The 20,943-nt window shown below is 31.5% G+C and overlaps 1 protein-coding gene and 1 long non-coding RNA gene across 5 annotated transcripts; one reads left to right on the forward strand and one right to left on the reverse strand.

Moving 5' to 3' along the window:
* Positions 1 to 919: 919 nt before the first annotated feature.
* Positions 920 to 5,707, reverse strand: LOC103868464. 4 transcript variants are annotated; one of them, XR_632913.3, is made up of 4 exons: positions 3,134 to 5,707; positions 2,861 to 3,049; positions 2,508 to 2,770; positions 920 to 1,247 (listed from the first exon to the last, which is right to left on the reverse strand). It is a non-coding gene; the product is annotated as an uncharacterized LOC103868464 (long non-coding RNA). The 4 variants fall into 4 exon arrangements; XR_632910.3 differs by having other exon boundaries at positions 920 to 1,284; positions 2,861 to 3,063; positions 3,134 to 5,706; XR_632909.3 differs by having other exon boundaries at positions 2,861 to 3,063; positions 3,134 to 5,704.
* A 3,504-nt stretch (positions 5,708 to 9,211) lies between these two features.
* LOC103848904 (putative ubiquitin-conjugating enzyme E2 38) lies at positions 9,212 to 14,876 on the forward strand. Its single transcript, XM_033290987.1, has 6 exons — positions 9,212 to 10,216; positions 10,310 to 10,376; positions 10,452 to 10,591; positions 10,677 to 10,988; positions 11,061 to 11,311; positions 11,540 to 14,876. The coding sequence occupies exons 1-6, from the start codon at positions 10,001 to 10,003 to the stop codon at positions 11,643 to 11,645; spliced, it is 1,092 nt and encodes a 363-aa protein (XP_033146878.1). The 5' UTR covers positions 9,212 to 10,000; the 3' UTR covers positions 11,646 to 14,876.
* Positions 14,877 to 20,943: the final 6,067 nt, after the last annotated feature.

Below are 20,943 nucleotides of genomic sequence, written 5' to 3' on the forward strand. Positions count from 1 at the left end.
AAATCTCTCAACTGAATAATAAATAAATAAAACTAGGTATTGTGCCTGTACATGCGGGTATAATCTTCTTACGAATAAATATTAGTTTAAATCAAGTTAGTATGATAAGTTATTATTTATCTCTTCAAACAAAGTAAATCAAACATCAAATTATTTATGTTTGATAAATATTTTCATTAAAACATTCAAATACTTAAAATATTTTAGAAAATATCTTTATGGAAATTTTTTACCTGATTAATATTTGATTATAAATTGTTGTATATCTTAATTTAAATATTTTATAATATAAAAATATTATGTTAAGATAACAACACAATTTTATATGAATTATCTTATTTTTTTAAAATATGATATTATTAATATAAACTTTTAAGATAACAACACAATTTGTTTTTAATTATATATATTCATTAAGATAACAAAACAATATATGAATTATCTTCTTTTTTAAAATATGATATTATTAATATAAATTCGTTTTTAATTATATAATAAAAAATATATAAAAATTCATTAAGAATAACAATAACATTAACGTGAGAACTCGAATACGAAAAATCACTTCGCAAATAATAGTATAGATGCAACCCGAATTGGTGGAGTGCAGGCCATAACCTGGTGGTCATGTTCAAATAGACAAATATCGGGGTGGATTTGGATATATATAAACCGTAACTCACATTGGGTAGTCCATACAGAACAATATTTTTAAAATCTACTGGAGAATGGGTTGTTTGGAGGCTGGGTTATCTCGATTAACATTTTGAAACTAAGCATGTTGGATCTTTTGATGTAATATAATGATTATGAATAATATAAGAAATACTTGTTTCCCTAAATTTTCTATTTTTATATAAAAAATTTGAGCCTGTTAAAATAATAATAAAGACGAAAACAAGAAAAAAACAGGAACAAAAAGATATCCAAAGAAAATCACATTTCATATCTCCTTTTGTTCCGTCTAATGATTATATTGATGAAGCAACAAATAAAATTTAGTTCAGAGACACAAATAACCACGAGGAGAACTTGATTCGATTCTTTTCCAAAGATCACCAGAATGCTTTTCCGCACAACTTGCATTAACGAAGACGGGCTTCAGTCACTTGGCGATGATTAAGAACCAGACATAGCATCCTCCTTAAAGATGAGTCTCATAAAAGGAATTGCAAGGTTTAAGCTTATCTCGACTTGGAGTTGACGAACCTCCACCGTTGAACAAACGAAACCCGCAACCACCATTGCTTCATCACAACATAAACATTCAGCATGACGACATCACTACGATGAAGATGCAGTTTGATGAGATGTTATGTATCAGTTCGTGCAGTACTACACGAGTTAGTACGACCATGTGTGATGGGTTTTGTTGGAGTTCGTGTTTTGTGATGAGTATGAGCTTGCTGAACTTAGAAAAAGAAAGATGATATGTACCTAAAGACAAATGGACGTTTTCATAAAGAAAAAAGGAGTTTGCTTGAGGTTAAAGTTTTCCAATAAAGAAATTGAAAGTTGCTTTAATTATATTTGGAAGACTTGGAGAGCAAATTAAAGATGTGGAGTTCAAGTTCTGGTTTGCTATATAAGGAAGAACGTGTCTTATGAGAAAGCCATATCTCAGAGAAGAAATAGAGAGGTTTTCTTGGTGTGTGTTACTGCTTAGTGTTGAAGTACATTTTGAAGCAATATTGTCTGATGGAGTCAGACGTGGACTTAGTTTGGTGGCGTTGGTGTTGACGCTTTCTTTGGTGGAGTCGGCCACTACTTGGAGTTTGTGGTGAGCTTTGTGTGTGCGCTTGGGTAACTAAGTTTGGTGTCATTGGTGTGCGTTGGATGTTGACGTACTTGGTGAAGTATTTTCGAGATGTGGAAGATTGAAGCCTAGACTCAGGGCGAGTTTAATTTCATTGTGGTGGTATGTGAAGATTGCATTTGTAGAAGACAATGAGCTCCAGTGCGCGGAATGGTGATCTATGCATGCGTGCTTGATTTCTATCTTCATAAATTATTTACTTAGAAAAGAGTGGTAGTAGACACTAGTGTGTGTTGTACCATATAGCAATTGTATTTGGTTCATAATATTGTTGATGTTAAAATATCTAATATCTATTTTGTTTTATTTTTTAGTCTACCACAAACAAGATTTCTATTTAGAATGTGATTTATATAATTTTCACTTAGTGTTGTTTTCACAAAAGAAAACCAAATATCTAGTTTATATGGACGGAGGTAGAACCATCACAGAGTTTTCTAGAGGTAGAACTATCACAGAGTTGTTCTCATGGATAGAGGAGCATTCTCCATGGACGAGACCTCTTAAGAGGAAATTTGGGAAAATCTAGAGAAAATGGACAAACGACCAGACTCTGGAAGGATTCTTGGATCTCAGTAGATAAACTCCTAAAGCCTACGGGACCTATCAAAGAGTCAGCCCTAGACCTAACCGTGGCAGATCCTAACTTCCGAGCTCAAGTGGAACAAGCAGAGAATCGAGGAACTATTACCTGATCTAGCTGTACAGATACAATGCATAAAACCAAGCTCAACAGGGACGGAAGACTCCTTCATATGGCATCAGACAGCTTCGGGTATTTACTCCACCAAGTCTGGTTACTTTGCTGCAAGCAATCCCCAACAACAAATAATTTTAGCAAGATCAGAACGAGATTTTAGTTGGATCAGAGACATTTGGGCAGAAAAATTTTCACCAAAGATAAAAACGTTCCTCTGGTCCATTATCCATAAAGCTATCTCACTAGGTTCAAACCTGCAAAAGAGAGGTTTGGCATCAGCAACGCTTTGTGTAAGGTGCCAAGAAACAGAGACTGAGATGCATTGCTTTTTTATCTGTCAGTACTCGAAGAAAGTTTGGGAACTCGTCCCCCATAGCAAAGCAGTTCACCTAGCTGCAGGTACAAACTTCTCAGACGTAGTAGTCAGGTTTAGGAAAGCAATCTTCCTTCCTCCCTCAGGTATCTCTCTTGGATATTATAAGCCATCTGGACATCGAGGAACACTTTCATCTTCGAAAGACGACACCAAACTCCTGAAGAAACAACGCTGAAAGGAATAAAATTAGCAAGAGAATGGTCTACATCACAAGCACTAGTCAGAGACAAGAGTGACTTACCTCACAACCGGCCGCGAGAATCGCCACAGACCATCTCCGTTAGCAATCGCGTGACATGTAAGACGGATGCGGCTTGGAACAAGGAAAAACTTGCAGCGGGACTGGGTTGGGTGTTCTCGGGACCAAGACTAGAATCTCCAATCAAAGGATCGATGGTTGAATCTTCGATCGGATCACCACTAATTGCAGAGGCTTCCGCAATCAGATCAGCCCTTTGCATGGCGATCACCTTGGAGTTCGCCTCTCTTGAGGTGTTCTCCAACAACTTAATGCCCGTCCGAGCAATCTCCGGCATCACTCTGGCTAAGGAAATCATCGGTATTGTGAAAGACATCCGATCGATATCTACTGAGTTTGCATCAATCTCCTTTGCGCACATCTCTCTATCTCTAAACGCTGAGGCCGATACCCTAGCCAAAGGAACTCTCCAGTTTTCAATTTTTGCTGTAATGAACTAAATGGGCTTGGGCTCTTATGGGCTCATTCTTCACTTTAATTTAATGAAGTATTTCAGTGACAAAAAAAAAGCAGTTCTAATTGAGATTACATTTACAAAATTTCTCTAAAATAGCACTAAAATATTTTTATCATAAATATAGCACACAATAGCACAATGACCAAAATGTATCATTAAAGAGTAGACACTTATACCATTAATGTTAACTAGTCTAGATTTAAGATTTAGATTTGAAGGGTGGGTGGAGTTTTGGGAGGTACGGTTTATGATGTTTTTTCTTCAATAAAATTTATAATTTAAAATAATTTTTTAAAATAATTTCAAAAAGAACTTTCGGATTTCAAAATAAAATTTTGAAAAAAACAAAAAGTTTGAATTGAAAAACATATTATTCAAAAAATAATAAATTTTTTTACCTTTTTTTATTCAAATAATTATTTATATATGTAGAAAGTAGGGATAAAAAGATCTTTTACCTCTTTAATGAAAATAGTTTGGTCATTTTCTCCTTTCTGTGCTATTTTGTTTACAAAAAACTCATTTGGTGTCTTTTAAGAGAATTTTTCTTATATTTATGTATTTTTAAATATAAAAAAACTTTGTTGGTGTTTTACGTTAACAACTTTGATTTAGATGATAAATCTTCAATTTAATTGATAACTTTATAATGTACTGTTATATTTTAAGTAATGCAATTTTAGATTTCTCTTAACCAAATAACATTTATATTTCAGTTTTTTAGTTCATAAATTTAATAAGTGCTTTGTTTGTTTTAAAAACTTCACAAATCCCAATAATAAACCAAAATAAAATATGATACTGTAAATAAAATAACAATACGATCAATAAAAACTAGCTACATCAAATTAAAATCAAATTATAATTTTAAAAACAAATATCATGACAAAGTTGAATATTTTGTAAAGTAAAATATGTTAAAACATCAGAACCCACTAACTCAAAAATACATGCCTTAACTAAGAAACTAGAAATATAAAACTAAAAAAAAATAAATATTAATATACTGCTAAAATTTAGTTTTTCGTAAATATTTATTTTCGCGTATAGGATAAGTTACCTAGTATGCTGTTAAATGATTTAAACCATAAACTTAGAAAAGAAAATTCATAATTAAAAATATTAAATAAATAAAAAAACCTTTTACAAAGGCAATTGAGAAAAGAAATAGTCTATATATACATATATTCAAGAATTAGGTCAAGCCGTCAAGAGAGAAAAGAAGAAGAAAACTCCAGGTCGTCCGATCTCCCTCTGTGGTTCGCGGTGCTCTTCACCGTCGCTATGTGAGGGAGGATCTCCTCTTTGTTTTTAGTTTAATCTAGGTTTTCTATGGTTTATGGTGGTTTAGGTAAAGGTCGTTGTTGTCAAGTCGAGGGTTGCTTTAGATTTGGGTTGTGGTGCTTCTGTTTCTCTTCGGTTGCTTGCAGTTATGGTCAATTCTTTTTTTGCCTTGTTCTAGCTTTTTGGATTCGTCGGTGTGAGGTATATTTGCTGTGGAGGAATCTACTAGACCTCTCCTTTATCTACCATGGATTGGACGAGCGTTTCGAGACGAAGCAATGAGTTTGATTTGTAGGTCTTCTCTTGCGAGGAGGTGACCAGTTTTAGCTCTGTAGATCGCTATTCTGCCTAACGAATGTCCGCGTGTAAGACCTGTAAATCTTCACCGGTGTTTTTCCCTTTAGCATTTCAAGTTCTTGTGTCTTTGAGCCTAGGTGTTTGGTTTTGACTTGGTTCTGCCTTGGCTCTGGTTTGCAACAATCTCTGGTGTTGATGTAAGTTTATCCTCGCACATGCTTGTCCCGATGGTGCGCCTGTTTTAGCTTGGTGGTGTACCCTTCGGGGTTGGGTTTGCCTAAGTCATTGGTTCTTTGGTTATCTTCGGTCTCATGTTTCTCACGAGTGTCTGCGAGTTATGATCAGTTCATCAGTTCCAGCTTTAGTACCTGTGGCTCTCTAATACTTTTTTCGTATTATCCTACCTCATTGTTATTGTCTCCCTCTTTTCGGCTATTGCTTCCGGAGATATTACTATTTTCTGCCGGCTTTTGTAATCCACGATGTGTTCCGTTATGAAAGATTATAAAATTTTGAGTTAAAAAAAAAGCAATTGAGAGAAATCTTCACTCTTATTTATTTACTAGGTTAAGACCCGCGCCTTGCGCGGGATAAACATTATATATATAAATTACTTTATATTTTTTTTTTTTTGAAAAAGAATAAAATAAATTACTTTATATATTATATGTTTATAACATATTATGAAATAATAAATATATATTGAATAATTAAAAAGTCATTATCTACTACTTATATAATTAAATTGGTGCGAACATATAAATAAATTTTATAAATCGAAAAAATATTTTTTCTATTTGATATGATATATATTTAAATTTAAATGATAGTAACATATATATGGTATATTTTAATATTAATATTTATTAGATGATGCTTTTTGCTTATTTTTTTTTATCATTTGTATCTGTTATAGCAAAAAGTCTAAATTACTATACAAGTTTTTGTTAATATCTTAGTATATATGTTTTTAAAAGGATAATTACTATTAATATTATAAAATTTTGAGTTAAAAAAAAAGCAATTGAGAGAAATCTTCACTCTTATTTATTTACTAGGTTAAGACCCGCGCCTTGCGCGGGATAAACATTATATATATAAATTACTTTATATATTATATGTTTATAACATATTATGAAATAATAAATATATATTGAATAATTAAAAAGTCATTATCTACTACTTATATAATTAAATTGGTGCGAACATATAAATAAATTTTATAAATCGAAAAAATATTTTTTCTATTTGATATGATATATATTTAAATTTAAATGATAGTAACATATATATGGTATATTTTAATATTAATATTTATTAGATGATGCTTTTTGCTTATTTTTTTTTATCATTTGTATCTGTTATAGCAAAAAGTCTAAATTAGTGATAACAAAATTTTCATTGTGAGATCAATAGTTTAAGTAATTTATAATATTTTAAAAAAATTAAGTTGTCAATATTTTTTCAAAATTTTTATCAAAAAAATGTTCAAAGTAAATTTCAAAATTAAGATATTTATGTATTTTTATATGGCATATAGTTTAATTTAAAATGATACATATATTTATATATCTTTTATTTTTGATACTTATTAAATGAGACTTTTAACTTATATTATTTTTAATTATTTATATCATGTCATAACAAAAGTTTTAAATCATAGATCACAAAATTTGAATGTGAAACTTTTAACGGTTTTAGTAATTTATACTCGTTTTTAAAAATTTAAAATATAATATATAAGTATTTTTTATAATTTTTATTATATGGTTACTATGATTGTTTAATTTATTTTAATAGCTTAAAATTAAACAAATATAATTATAATACACACTTATTTTTATCAAATCTTTATTATTCAAAATCATTAATTGTCATATATACTTTAGCTACATTAGGCAATTCCGTAATCTTATTTAAGGAAATAATGAAGCACATTAATAATGTATTTATTGTGGTTTAATAAAAAGCTTATTATATATTTAGATGGACCAACTTATTTCTCTAAGGATTCTAAGAATCATTCTAGTGATGACATGTGGCTACAAAAAAATGTTGCAATGCTTCTCAAATAATATATAGGGGATATACAAGATATGAGCCCGTTGCAACGCAACGGGTTTTGTTTGATGTTTTATTTTAATAAAAACTATAAAATAAAAATTATTTTATTATAGTATTATGATTGTTTTTTGCATATGTTTTTTAAGATTTATTTTATAACTAAAACTCATTTTTACACATAAGTTCAAGTTAATATTTGTTTTTTATAGTTATGGTGCATAGATGAGTTGTTATAAAATTTATACTAAGATTAGAGAAAATACTATACATAAACATTTAAATTGAACAAAATCTGAAATAAGAAATAAAAAGTAAAAAGAAATGAAAGTTAAATACACCAATCGAATCAATGACAACATTATACATGTTCTTATGTACTAATTTAATATTTTATTAAATAAGTCTTTAAATTTTTATTTTGCTAGGATTTATAAAAAAAGGAAAACATTCTATTTTATAAACATTCATTTTATTCACAATTAAAAAATAAAAAATAATATTAAATACTCTTTTACAAATTTGTTTAAGATTTTAGAAAAGGTAAATTATTGTCATATAACCTATTAAAATTTTCTTCTCTTTAGAATTTTAGAAACAATATTGCTATCAAATAATTATTTTTAGTTATAAATAAATATTTTCAAAATTGCTATTTTTACAAATCGTATGAATACTAATTTTATACTTCTTTGTTAATTATATAATTTTTAGTATCATGTTCATCATCAAACACTCTCTTAAAAATTATATCAAATACATTTTTACAATTCTCTTTTGGTTAGGACTTAAAAATATTATACAAATTTCTTTTGTTTAGTATTTTTTTTATAAAAAAAAGGAAAACAACAATCAAATATTTTTTTACAGTTTGTAGGATTTTAGAAAACGAAATTACTATTACATACTGTTTTTGCAATTATATTTTGTCTAGGATTTAAAAAACAAAATTCTATCAAATAACTATTTCCAGTTAATATTAACTATTTTTAAAAGTTGCAATTTTCAAAATTCGTTTTTACAATTTTTCTTGTTAATTGAATAATTGTTACTATCATGTTTATCATTAAATTTTTGAATTAAAAATTACTGTTAAATAAAATTTACAATTCTCTCTAGTAACGATTTAAAAGAAAAAAAAAACAAATCTTAATTGGTTAAGATGAGAAAAAAAATTCTTTTAGAAAATTCTTTTATTTAATATTTTAAGAAAAGAAGAAGTTATTTTCACATAATGAAAGTTTTTATTGACACATACAAAATCTAATTTTTTAATTGGCACATATCACAATCATATTACAATTAGTTTTTGTTTAACATTTTTTTCTTAAAAGTTAATGTTTATCTTTTATAATTCTCTATCTTTAGTATCTTTTAAAACAAACAATTATAATAAAATATAATAATAACAATATTAATAATAATAATAATAGTAAAATTAATAATAAAAAGACTATTAAATAATATTTATAAGTAATTCTTAAGAAAAAAATGTTTTTATTATTTTAGTGTATATATATATTTATTATGATATAGTTTAACAAATATCACATTTATAAATATATAACTACCAATCATGTTAATTAGCAATTTTGAAGAACTAAATTCAATATAATCTTTTATATTTATATTTTCATTAAAAGTTTAGAAAAGAAAATTTATATTAAATAAATTGTTTTCAAATTTATTTTTTTAGGATTTTGAAAAAGGAAAATTTTTAAAAACAATTACTACTAAATATTTTTTAAAATCGTTTTTACTATTAAATAATTTTTAAAAGTAGTTATTCAAAAACTTTTTATTATTATCTTATTATATATATATATAGAATTTTAATCATTATATATTTAAAGACATGTTACAATATTAGAAGAAAAATTATTATCAAATAATCTTTTGCCATTATCTTTTGATTAGTATTTTGAAAAGGAAAATTACTATTAAATAATATATATAATAAGATTTTTAGTAAAATTTGTTTTTGTTAATATCTTAGTATATATATTTTTAATTATGAGATAGCTTAACACATGTCATAATCTTAAATATATAATTGCTATGTGTCGCGATCCAGTTAATTAGCAACTTTGAAAAACTAAGTTTTATATAATAAGATATATATATATATATATATATATATATTACGGCGCGAATGAAAGCTAAGAGACCCAACAAAGATTTTGAGTTCGTCAATGGAGCCCGCTGTGGACAAAAAGGTTCCATCTTTCTGTCCTTTTGTACAGTTAAATCTGTTTAACCATGCTCAAAATTTACTGATATTTACCTGGAAAAAGTGATCTTTTGCTCTCTTAGGGCTTCGTTAATACGTGATTATCATCTCTGTGTGTTCAGGGTTTTGCTTTTGTTTTAGGGTTTATGTGGGTTTTGGTTTTAGGGTTAATGAGCGATGATCATCTCTGTTTTTTTTTTTTTGATTTAGGGAAAATTTGATTATCTTTTACTTTGTTTACTATTACTTACTGTTTCTCTTTGCTTTTGCGATGATGGGTTTTGTTTTATCCGTTCCTGATGAATCACTGATTGTGTTCTTACAGTTCTAGAGTAGAAATAGATTAATTTTCTGCTCAATTCTACTGATTTACCTGGAAGAAAGTGAACTATTGTTCTCTTAGGGTTTCATTGATGTGTGACAATTATCTCTGTGTTTACGGTTTTGTTTTGATTTAGGGTTTTAGCTCTTCTTGAGTTTTGTTTTACTAAACTCTCAGGATATCCCAGCTGACCTAGAGATGGGGATGTCTACTACTGATCAGCCTTGGGGGTGTCCGAATTCTAGCAGCAACAGAACTTCAAAACCAAGTAGAAGCAGTTCTTCTCATCCTAGAGCTCCTGTAGAGGTTGTTTCTTCGGCTCAAGCTAATTTTCTGCGGCACTTTAAAAGATTTGACACTGTTGATGATTTCTCAGATCATCACTTTGTTTCTAAGGGGAATGCTTCGAAGCAGGTGAGTGTTACATTCTATTCTTCATCTCAAGTGTTTGTTTCTTTGATATTCAACAAACTGTAACTTATAGCTGCCTCTCTTTGATCTTATCAGCACTCAAAGACTTGGGTGAAAAAGGTTCAAGCAGATTGGAAGATATTTCTTGAGAATAATTTGCCAGGTTTGGTGTTTATACCAATGCACTATGCTTGCAAAATTTGTTATTAAAACTTCACTCTTTCTTTGTTGCAAACAGAGACGATATTTGTGAGAGCCTGTGAATCAAGAATGGATCTTATGAGAGCTGTAATTATTGGAGCAGAGGGGACTCCTTACCATGACGGTCTTTTCTTTTTTGATATTCACTTCCCTGATAACTATCCTTGGGTGCCACCAGTAATGTCCTCAAGAACTACTTTCTCAACATGTCTTCTGTTATTGAGCCCTTGATGATTATTGAATTTTTATTTGTTGGTGACAGATGGTTCATTACCATTCTGGTGGGCTTAGAATCAACCCAAATCTATACACCTCTGGTAAAGTATGCTTGAGTCTTCTCGGTACCTGGAATGGTAACACGAGGGAGCAATGGCTACCACGAGAGTCCACAATGTTACAGCTTCTCGTCTCAATCCAAGCACTCATCTTGAATCAAAAGCCATACTTTAACGAACCTTCCTACGAGCGGACCAAGGGGACTCCATCAGGCGAGGCTTATTCCAAAGTTTACAGTGAGAACGTATACATATTGTCATTAAGGACGATGGTTTACGGCATGAGAAAACCACCAAAGGTAAATACCTAGTCATGAACTTTGTGTTTTCTTGGACTGTTATGAAACTGTGCTGTGTGATGAAATGTGCAGCACTTTGAAGAGTTTGTTCATAGCCATTACTTTGAGCGGGCTCACGATTTAGTGAAAGCGAGTAATGCTTATATAGAAGGAGCTCCTGTTGGTTCCCTAGTTAAAGGAACTAGCCAGGGCGGGTCCATGCAATTTAGGAACGAAGTGGCTGTCTTTATGAAGACAGTTGTGGATGAATTCGTTAAACTAGGAGTCAATGAGGTTGAAGATATATTGGAACCACCACCTGTCATTCATACTAACACATCGAGGTAAGCCAAGTCAACCACTTTGTTTCATGTTTTTAATCATCCCCATGCATTAGGAAGTACAAAGTCTTACCTTTTTGCCGTAATTTTATGATAAATTGATCTTTTAATGAATTATTTTGAGAAATTGAGAAGTAATTATCAAATGTACATTTTAATTAGCATTTGTATTTCATTAACTGCTTTTAGATTTTAATCTTGATTTTTATTTTTTCTTTGTTCTGTCAACAGAGCGTGTAATACAGTACTTGGTATGCTATGTTTATTCTTTTTATTGTTGCTCGTGCTTCTTGCCCCTCGCGCTAGCATCAAAGAAAAGTTATCAAGACTCGCCTAACACAGCCGGAGTAGAGCAGTACTGACATTTTTTAGCTTTACTATGTGGACAATTATTTTATAATTATTTTTTTTAATTTTTTTTATTATTTTATTCTTATAACTACTGGTTCATTAATTAGAAATCGGTTACAACATCCCTAGCGGTGTTACATTTAAAGACTCCTCCTCATACTCCCACTAATCATACTCCTCATCATTAATGTGTCTAGCAAAATCTGAAACGCTTGATATTTTAATTACATATTTTCAGTTTGATTGATTCTGAGTTTTTTATTTTAGAGTCATTTACATATAGAGTCACTTTATAAGTTTTTATTACACCGTGAGACAGTTGTTGCTACTGAGATAGTTTCTTTTAACCAAGTCACAACTAGATGTTGCTTGTTTGGTTTCTTTTCTTTCTAGTTAGCTAAATTAATTTTTAATCGTTTTCTTTTTTTTAAAAAAATGGAACATAAAATTTGAAGATCTAAAAATTAACAAATAAGAAAGACGATGGTGGCTTCCTCTGCCACAAAACACTCGTGGTCACCATGCCAAAATTATGTACCTCTTATGTCACTGAGTTTCTTAAAGTATGCCATCACTACGCAACTATCTCCGCCGCGTCTCCTCCGTCTCTAGATTCACAGCCACAACCAAGTTTAATTCTCCGTCGTGAAGCTTGTTCCTCGCCATGAATCCGTCGTGGTGGCCGCCAGGAATCATCTTCGCTTCAATCTTCACGTCACGGAGGAGCTGGAGCAACAATGGTGAATTGTCTTCATTTTGCACATTTGGTCCTCTACTTTTGTAGTTGTTCTCAGCTTGACCTTAAGCTTTCAAAATTGCATATAAATCCTGATCAATTAACCCCAAATTTCTAAATGTGCATTTAATCCCTTTCTAATTGCATGAATGGTTCCTTACAATTAGCTCTGATCGAAATTTGGCTCCAAACTCATGGAATTGCGTATATATCCTCTATATTTAATCCCAAAATTCCAAAAGTGCATTTTAACCCTATTTTATATAATTAACACACAAAAATGCAATATACACTCCTAAATTCAAGTTAAAATGATCAAAATAGACTAAAATAAGATGCTAAAATCCAATAAAATCATCATATCAAGATTTATTATCGGTCATACATGTAAATGTGTATATATGTACATGTGAATGTACATTGTCAATAAATCACCATATTATACCATGAAAATTGTAATACATTATTTTCAAATTAAAAATAATTAGATAGTATTATAATCAAAATTTACTAATGGACATACATGTGAACATGTACATATATATATGTACATATATATGTGTACACATGTATAAAAATTACTTATGTTTATGCTTATATATGCACATGTATACATTATCAATAAATTCGCAAAAATCGTATCATAAGAATTCTAATACATTATTTTCTAATTGAAAAAAATGAGATAATATAATAATCAAGATTTACTATTGGGTATACATGTGATATATATATATATATATATATATATATATGTGTGTGTACACATGTACAACAATTACATGTACTTATGTACATGTATACATGTGCATACTATTATATAGATGGTTTGAAATATACAAAGCAACATGATTTTGCATATTACTCTACTAAGAAGTATAAAATCGAAACACAAAATATCAAAGACATAAAATATGAAAAGTGGTATGCATATGATGTCCATATGTACATTTCGTCAAAATATATGTATAATATGTTGTCCATATGTACATATGTTTATTTTCTTGATTTCAAACTTTTCTTTAGTCTCTTTGCAGCTATTTTAGGAGCAACATGAATCCTACAACTTGAAACGCTTGCGTGTTGCTTCATGCACACCAAAAACATATCTTCTAATCCTGAACACCTAAACTTACATTTAGATTTGTACACATGTACTCCATCAATTTAATCACATGTCTCTTTCGCTTACATATGACCTACCAAGCGATTACCCTAGTCGAAATTGTTATATCACCTTAAATACAAACTTGAATATATTTTGTATCAGATTTTGGCAATTTGACATCGTGTACATACACCACCATGTACACATGTACATAAAATAATATGTACATACGTCCGTTAAACAATATTTCTATACATCAATACGAATAACATGTACACATAAAATATAAGAGCATATACAAATTTCCAAACGTTCTATAGTAGCCTAGCTATTAGTACGCTCAGTCTATTCTTCAAAGTCGCGGGTTCGATGCTACCTAATTGCATTTTTTTTATTTTTTTGTCTTTAATGAAGAGTAATACCTAGAATGCCTTCGTCTTCTTCCTCACCATTGTTGACCTGCAAACCCTAATATCCGCTCCTCTCCATTTTTTTCACGATTCAACACAATTCTAACTCCTTTTCTTATGTTTTTGTTCAATTACAATAGATTTATAACAATATATATTATTTCAACCTCGATATTTGATCTTTTTTTTTTTTAAATCTGAGTTTATTAGCAAATAGATCCAAACCCTTAATGCCCAACTCGTACGCGATTTAGAACAGATGACATACACTCTAGGAATTCGAAGTCAATTTTTACATTTAAATTCCAACAATGGTGAAAAATGAGATGAGAGAGATTTGAGAATCCTACTATATAAAAGAAGCTAAATTGAGAGCTTATAAGGGATGCCACATGGGCAAAATAATCCCCACCAATCATACTACCATGTCACTGGTGGATTGGGCTTCCAATTAAAATTGCAATAAAAGATTTGGACTTGGTTTTGATTACAAAATTGGCTACAGTGAGTGGGATTCAAATTAAAGTTGCTTTGGTTACAAAATTGGCTACAACAAGTGAGCTTCGAATTAAAAGAATGAGGTTCGAATTAAAATTGCTTTAGTTTGGTTTGGTTACAGCGAGTGGGCTTCGAATTAAAAGAACAATCTCGCAGCCCAGTCCATTAATTATGTGTACCTGTTAATTATTCACTAAGAACACGTAAACAAATTGCAATGCATGCAAACAATAAGGAATACGTCCTTTACGAGTTGCCTTATAATAAAACAAATGCATGCATGAATTGATTTTTGTTGAGCTGTTAATTATTAGATAGACTTCTAGCTATACACGTCTAAATCAAAAACGATTTCACCAAGTTTAACTGGCCCCATAGTAATATTCTTCTAGCAAAAAATCTTTTTGCATTCACTAAGAAGTAAATAACATATATTCTGCCATTAATACAAAAAACAAAAGATATGGAAACAAAACCATAATGTTAATCAAAATATATATTCAAGCTTTGACTCTACGCTCACCATAACATTTATCCGTCGTCTCCCTCTGCAGAAAATCAGTCTAAGTTATTCAACCTAATCAGTGTAAGCTATTCAAACGATTAGTCTATAGCATTGGTATTCCGTTTAAGTTATCAACATCTGCACGTAGATACAAAATCCCACGAGAAAACCTCCTAACGTCATTTGGTAAGAAATCGTCTACGATCAACCAGCTCTACCCCTTCGTCGCAAAAGCCAATTAGGTAACCTTTTTTTTTGGTGGTCGATCTGAACAATCATTTTAATATTCTTCATTTTGTTTAAAGAAGTGCTGATCTCAACACTATGGACAAATCAACATCCAGAGATCCTCCCCTTCTAGGAGGTATTTTATATTTACAAGTTCCTTTTTGAATCAAAAAATTATTAGTATTGATATATTAATTTAATACTTAAATCTAAGGTAGATTTTCTTTCAGATAGTAGTGATTTTTTGTATTTAAAAATACAAATTATGAACCGTATTAATTTTACAACAACATATTTATATTATACATTTTTAAAATAAAACATCATTAATATTTATTATTCAACCAATAATAAAATATAATGTATACTAAATAACTGATTTGACATAATGTTGACATTACTTCTTAGAGTTCCTTTTTATTATATTTAAATCCAACAAAATAATTACAAATTAACACTTCCAAATACTCATGCTACGTCCTTTTGATGGGCAATAAAAAACAAACAAACAAACTATCTTCACTTCAAAATAAAAATTAAATTAAATTTTGGTCACTCCAAATACATATTCTTTAATTATATTAAATTAAATGAAAGAAATCCAATTTTTTTTAAAAACAAACAAATTATAACTATGTTCACTTCAAAAAATTAAAAAAAAAGGTCAATAAAAAATAAATCACACTGTTATCTGTGCAAATCATGCAGCCGAAGATCACAATAACAAGAACAACAACCTCGGACCACAACCAATAATCGCTAGGACCATTAGGATGTGGCTCATCACAAATCACAAAAACAAAAATGCTTTCTTATGAACAACTTTCATTTGTCTTGACATCCAGGTTTGTCTAAAAAATACTATGTTTTTATTCTTTCCAACTACATATGAAATGATTGCTTTAAACCACTCAACAGGAACAGAAAATGGAAGGGAGGGTGCCTATGTCTACGTCGGACAAAATGTACCAACGGTTCGAAAAAGGGAAAATTTATCACATTAGATATTTTAATCTCCTTCCCAATAACCAACGGTACAGTCTTACAGTTCAACCCTACATAATCAATATCAATGAGACAACAATTATTACACAGATTGAAGAAAACATTCCACCAATACCTTCATACATATTTCGGCCCCAACGCTACCCCCAATTGATCAGCTTAGCAAGTGCAACCAATTTCTTCCCAGGTAAAAAAAAAAACCATTGTCGGGGTCTCGCAAACAAATAAATTCTCTTTTTCCTCACTATAAAAAAATATTATCAGAGATGTTGTTGGTCGAATATGCCTCATCCAAGGAAGTGATTTATATAACAAGAACACATATTCCAAGATCTTTGTTGGATTGCATTTACACAGGTACTAACACTTTATTAAATAATATTTATTTTAACTAATAAATATATAATACAATTATTTTTAGTAGATCCAAAATGGTACGTCTAACTATCTGGGACAATGAGACGGCAAATTTCAGGGAGCTAAATCACATATCTACCAGAAAAAACCAAATCGTAATCATCACAAATATCATTCCACGGTTACATGAAGGTAATAAACTAAACATAATATTTACGTCAAAATAAATGCTTACAAATATTTCACTTTTACAGGGAAACTATCACTCACAACCACACCTGGATCGCGCTTTTACTTCGACACCGACATTGATATCATACAACGCTTCCAAAAGAGGAATAAACTGCTATACTAAGCTTGAAGCCATAACTCCACATGGGATGAACAACAAGACATCAAACGACACCGGTCAACTGTTTTAAAATTTAAATTACTGCTTTCTACGTCAATTAAAAATGTCCACTCATATACTCTTTTATCCTAAAAAAATTGTTTGCTCAACCTAATATATTATTCAAATTTACTATATGGTTCATTCTACAATACACAAAAAATAACTTCCAATTTCTAGAACTTAAAAATACCAAAAATTAAAAGTTTACTTCAATTGAACATGTTATCCGCGCGTAGCGCGGACCCGGCTCTAGTAAATATAATAAAAAGAAATTTAGGAGTTCGAGACCTTTAGGAAGAAGATGAAAAAAAAAAAGAGGTCCACTTTTGTTTATTTAGTTAGCTTATAACTATAGAGTTGGTTCTGGTTAAACAAAAGTACCCTAGGAATAAGAAGTGTCTTATTGTGTTATAATAAACTAGAAAAGTGAGCTATAGTGTAAATGTTTCTTTATTTTATTTATTCTTCGGCACTTTACCAAGTCTCTAGCGCATTGGATATGTATTTCCATTTTTTAACTAATAAACTCACTCTTGATGGGTCCACGCTTTCAGCATGACAAATACAAAAAGACCAGAAGACGAATAAGAAAACGCATATTGATAACTTGGAATTCCAAAAATCAATTATTCTGTATCTTACACTTTGGAGAAACCTTAAAAGTAGTCATGACACAAATATATGAAAGAGAAAAGATCAAAGGAAATATACGATTAGCTGGGTTATCATCCTCTAGACTTTGGTGCTCAACATGGCTGTCGACGTTTTGAGATCTCTCCGAAGCTTCATGAAAGTCGTAAGAATCTCTAAGAGGAACAAAGCCGAAAGTGAAATGACTGATTGACAAACCCATCCCGTGATGTGCCTGCTGATGATTCAGTGAGTATTAGTAGCAAGCACATGCTTCTATCGGTTACCTTGAAGAATGTTTAGGCTGATTGAATGCAAGAGAGTGGGGGAAATGGTGACGATTATGTAAATTCTTGGGTTAATGCGACAGATGATTTGATAACTGCAGCCGTTACACATGTGCTGTCCGGAGGCGTTGTTATCTGAAGGGACAAGGGGGTTTTCCTAGGCAGCCCCAAAATCGACGACAAAGAAACTCTATTAACTATTAGGCCAGTATAAGTAAAAGTTAAAAAGCCCATTCAAAACAACTCAGCCCAAGCAAGTGGCTAGAGTTTTGAATAATCCGGATTCTTTGTTGGCTCAAGTGCTGAAGCAACGATATTTTAAAAACAATTCTTTCCTTGAATGTGGTCTGGGGTCTCGGCCATCATTTGCTTGGAGAAGTATTTTACATGGATGTGAGCTATTACAGCAGGAGCTGATGACTAGAATTGGAAATGGGGCTGATACGAAGGTATGGTGGGATCATTGGATTTTGGATGATGTCCCACGAGCTCCAGAGTACAGACAAGGTTCTGTGATTGATCTCACTCTGAAAGTGGAAGATTTGATAGATCAGCGGTCTGGTGCTTGGAATAGAGCTCGAGTCTTGGATGCTTTTGCTCCAAAGGACGCTGAGATCATTCTAAACATGAAGCCAAATTTGAATCGGTCAGATTCAGTTGTTTGGGGTTTAACAAAAACTGGTATATATTCCTCTAAGAGTGGATATCAGCTGCTCGATACCTTGGAAGTGCTCTCATCTCCGGCAACTGTTGTTATCCCTCCAGTGGAAAAGCAGCTGTGGTCGGCTCTTTGGAAAACCAAGACGACTCCAAAACTGCGTCATTTTCTTTGGCGTACTCTCTCAGGTGCTCTGGCAGTTAAGGAGAGATTGAGGTCCAGGGGCATTCTTCTCGATATAACATGCTCTTCATGTAACGAGGCCCCTGAAGACATTGGTCATGTTCTTTTTCACTGTAGATTTGCTCAGGAGGTGTGGGCTTTGTCGTTGGTACCTATGCCTCCGTCAGGATCTTGGTCCCGTTCTATCTTCCTGAATCTGCATCATTTGATCTCGTGTAGTAGGAAGAAAAATTTGTCGCCTGATAGAGGTCTAATATTTCCCTGGATCTTATGGCATATATGGAAGGCTAGAAATAGCTTTTGTTTTGATCATATTAGATTTGATCCAGCGGTGGTTCTGGACAAAGCCAGGATGGAAGCTGAAGTATGGAGGAACCTACAGACAGGTATGGAAGGTCTGGCTAATCCTCCTCTTGCTCGGAACCATCGGGTACATGGGTGGTCAAAACCGCCGGATAGTTGGGTTAAATGTAATGTTGCTTCTTCTTTGGTCGTGGGTGAGAGTTACAGTGGTGGTGCCTGGCTAGTAAGAGATGCTACAGGCTCCGCGGTGTATCATAGCAGGAGAGCTTTCAGCAGACCAGAAACGATTCTGGTTGCGGATCTTATGGCTTTAAAGTGGTCTGTGGAAGATATGATTAGCCTCAAAGTGGATAAAGTGATGTTCGAAACCTCATCTAGTGCCTTGAGAGATGCATTTCACAGGAGCTCATTACTACCTCGTGTTTCTTGTTTGGTCTCAGAAATCCTTCAAAGTCTTACTCGCTTTAGAGCATGGAGGATGGATCATGTAGAAGATGCGAGCAACAAAGTGGCTGTGCGGGTTGCTCAGAGTGTTACCTCAGATAGAAGATTTCAATCCTATGTAGCGACAGGAGGACCTGCGTGGCTTCATCATTTGCTTATCCAGGAAGCGGCTGGTAACCCAGCATAACGGTTTCCTCTGCTCCCCCTCTTGATGCGAAGAGTGTTCTCTGTATTACCACCTACTGGTGGTCTTTTGGCTCTTCAATGAGTGTTTTTGGTTTTTTAGTTACTCTCCTTTAATCAGTTTTATGCTATTTTTTCTTAGTTGTATACATTTGAGGCTTAGTCCTCTTTGGGGTTCCCCCCTATCAACAGCATGATAAGTTTCAGTGTTAAAAAAAAAAAAAAACAACTCAGCGAAAAAGCAGGTTTAGATGATTAGAGAAGCTTCCACGTACGTATCAAATTTTGGAATAGCGTGGCGACTCAAGAAAGACTCTATTCAACTTTATTATTATAGATATCAACAGAAATTTTACATGTCTCAGTTATTAAAACATCATTTCTTGTAACTGATGTTATAATACATTGTATCATTTGTTAATAAATAATTCAAAAACTATCACTTATTTTTTGATATTATTTATGTGATGCAATACATATTTTTTTTTGTGAAGACTTTTGTTTACAATACTACAGCGTGAAATACTAACCACTATACTGCCACTTTGTTGTTACGAATGTGTCTTAATACAATATAAAATGTATATAACGTTTCAACAATTATTCTGTTTCCAAGAAAGGTCTGATTTCATAATATAAAGCTTGTCACATTCATTCATCTTATTGTGGTAATTCTTTCTAATTACACATCCCCTACGATTCATTCTCACATAATATTTATGTGTAAAGCTTCCTCATTTAGGTATATCTTTCTACTTACATCTCTCCTACGACTCATTATCCCATTAACTTTGTGTGTAAACCTGGACCACGTTCATCTTCCTCCCTGTTGTGGTATATCTTTCTACTTACACATCTCCTACGAGGCTACGACTCATCTTCCCACCCACAAACTTTGTGTGTAAAAGCTGTAATCACATTCATTTTCTTCCTCCCCTCTAAACGTTGTCTTTGTGTGTAAAGCTTTCCTTATGATTTGGTGTGATTCTCCTATATTTGTAACTCTAGCTCTTTTTAGCATGGAATTCATCTTAGCACGAAACAGATTGCAAACAGAGTCTGAATTGAAGCCTTTTAAATCAATGTAAATTATTAAGGTAAAAATATTTCATTTTTAGAAACAATACTTTAGTGTTGGAGGAGAGACTATTGAGATGGTGTTGGTTGTTGATTCATGATGAGTTCATATTTTCTGAACGTCATAATTTACTAGAGAAAAAATTCTCTATATATTAATCATGTAACATTACAACATTTTTTTGTATTCACATTTCATCATTTGATGATTTTTATAATTTTTAGGAAAATAACTTGGTCCATATAAATATATATTATACTTTTTTGTATTGAAATTT

The sequence above is a fragment of the Brassica rapa genome, chromosome A05, assembly GCF_000309985.2.
Source record: "Brassica rapa cultivar Chiifu-401-42 chromosome A05, CAAS_Brap_v3.01, whole genome shotgun sequence".
NCBI lineage: Eukaryota > Viridiplantae > Streptophyta > Magnoliopsida > Brassicales > Brassicaceae > Brassica > Brassica rapa.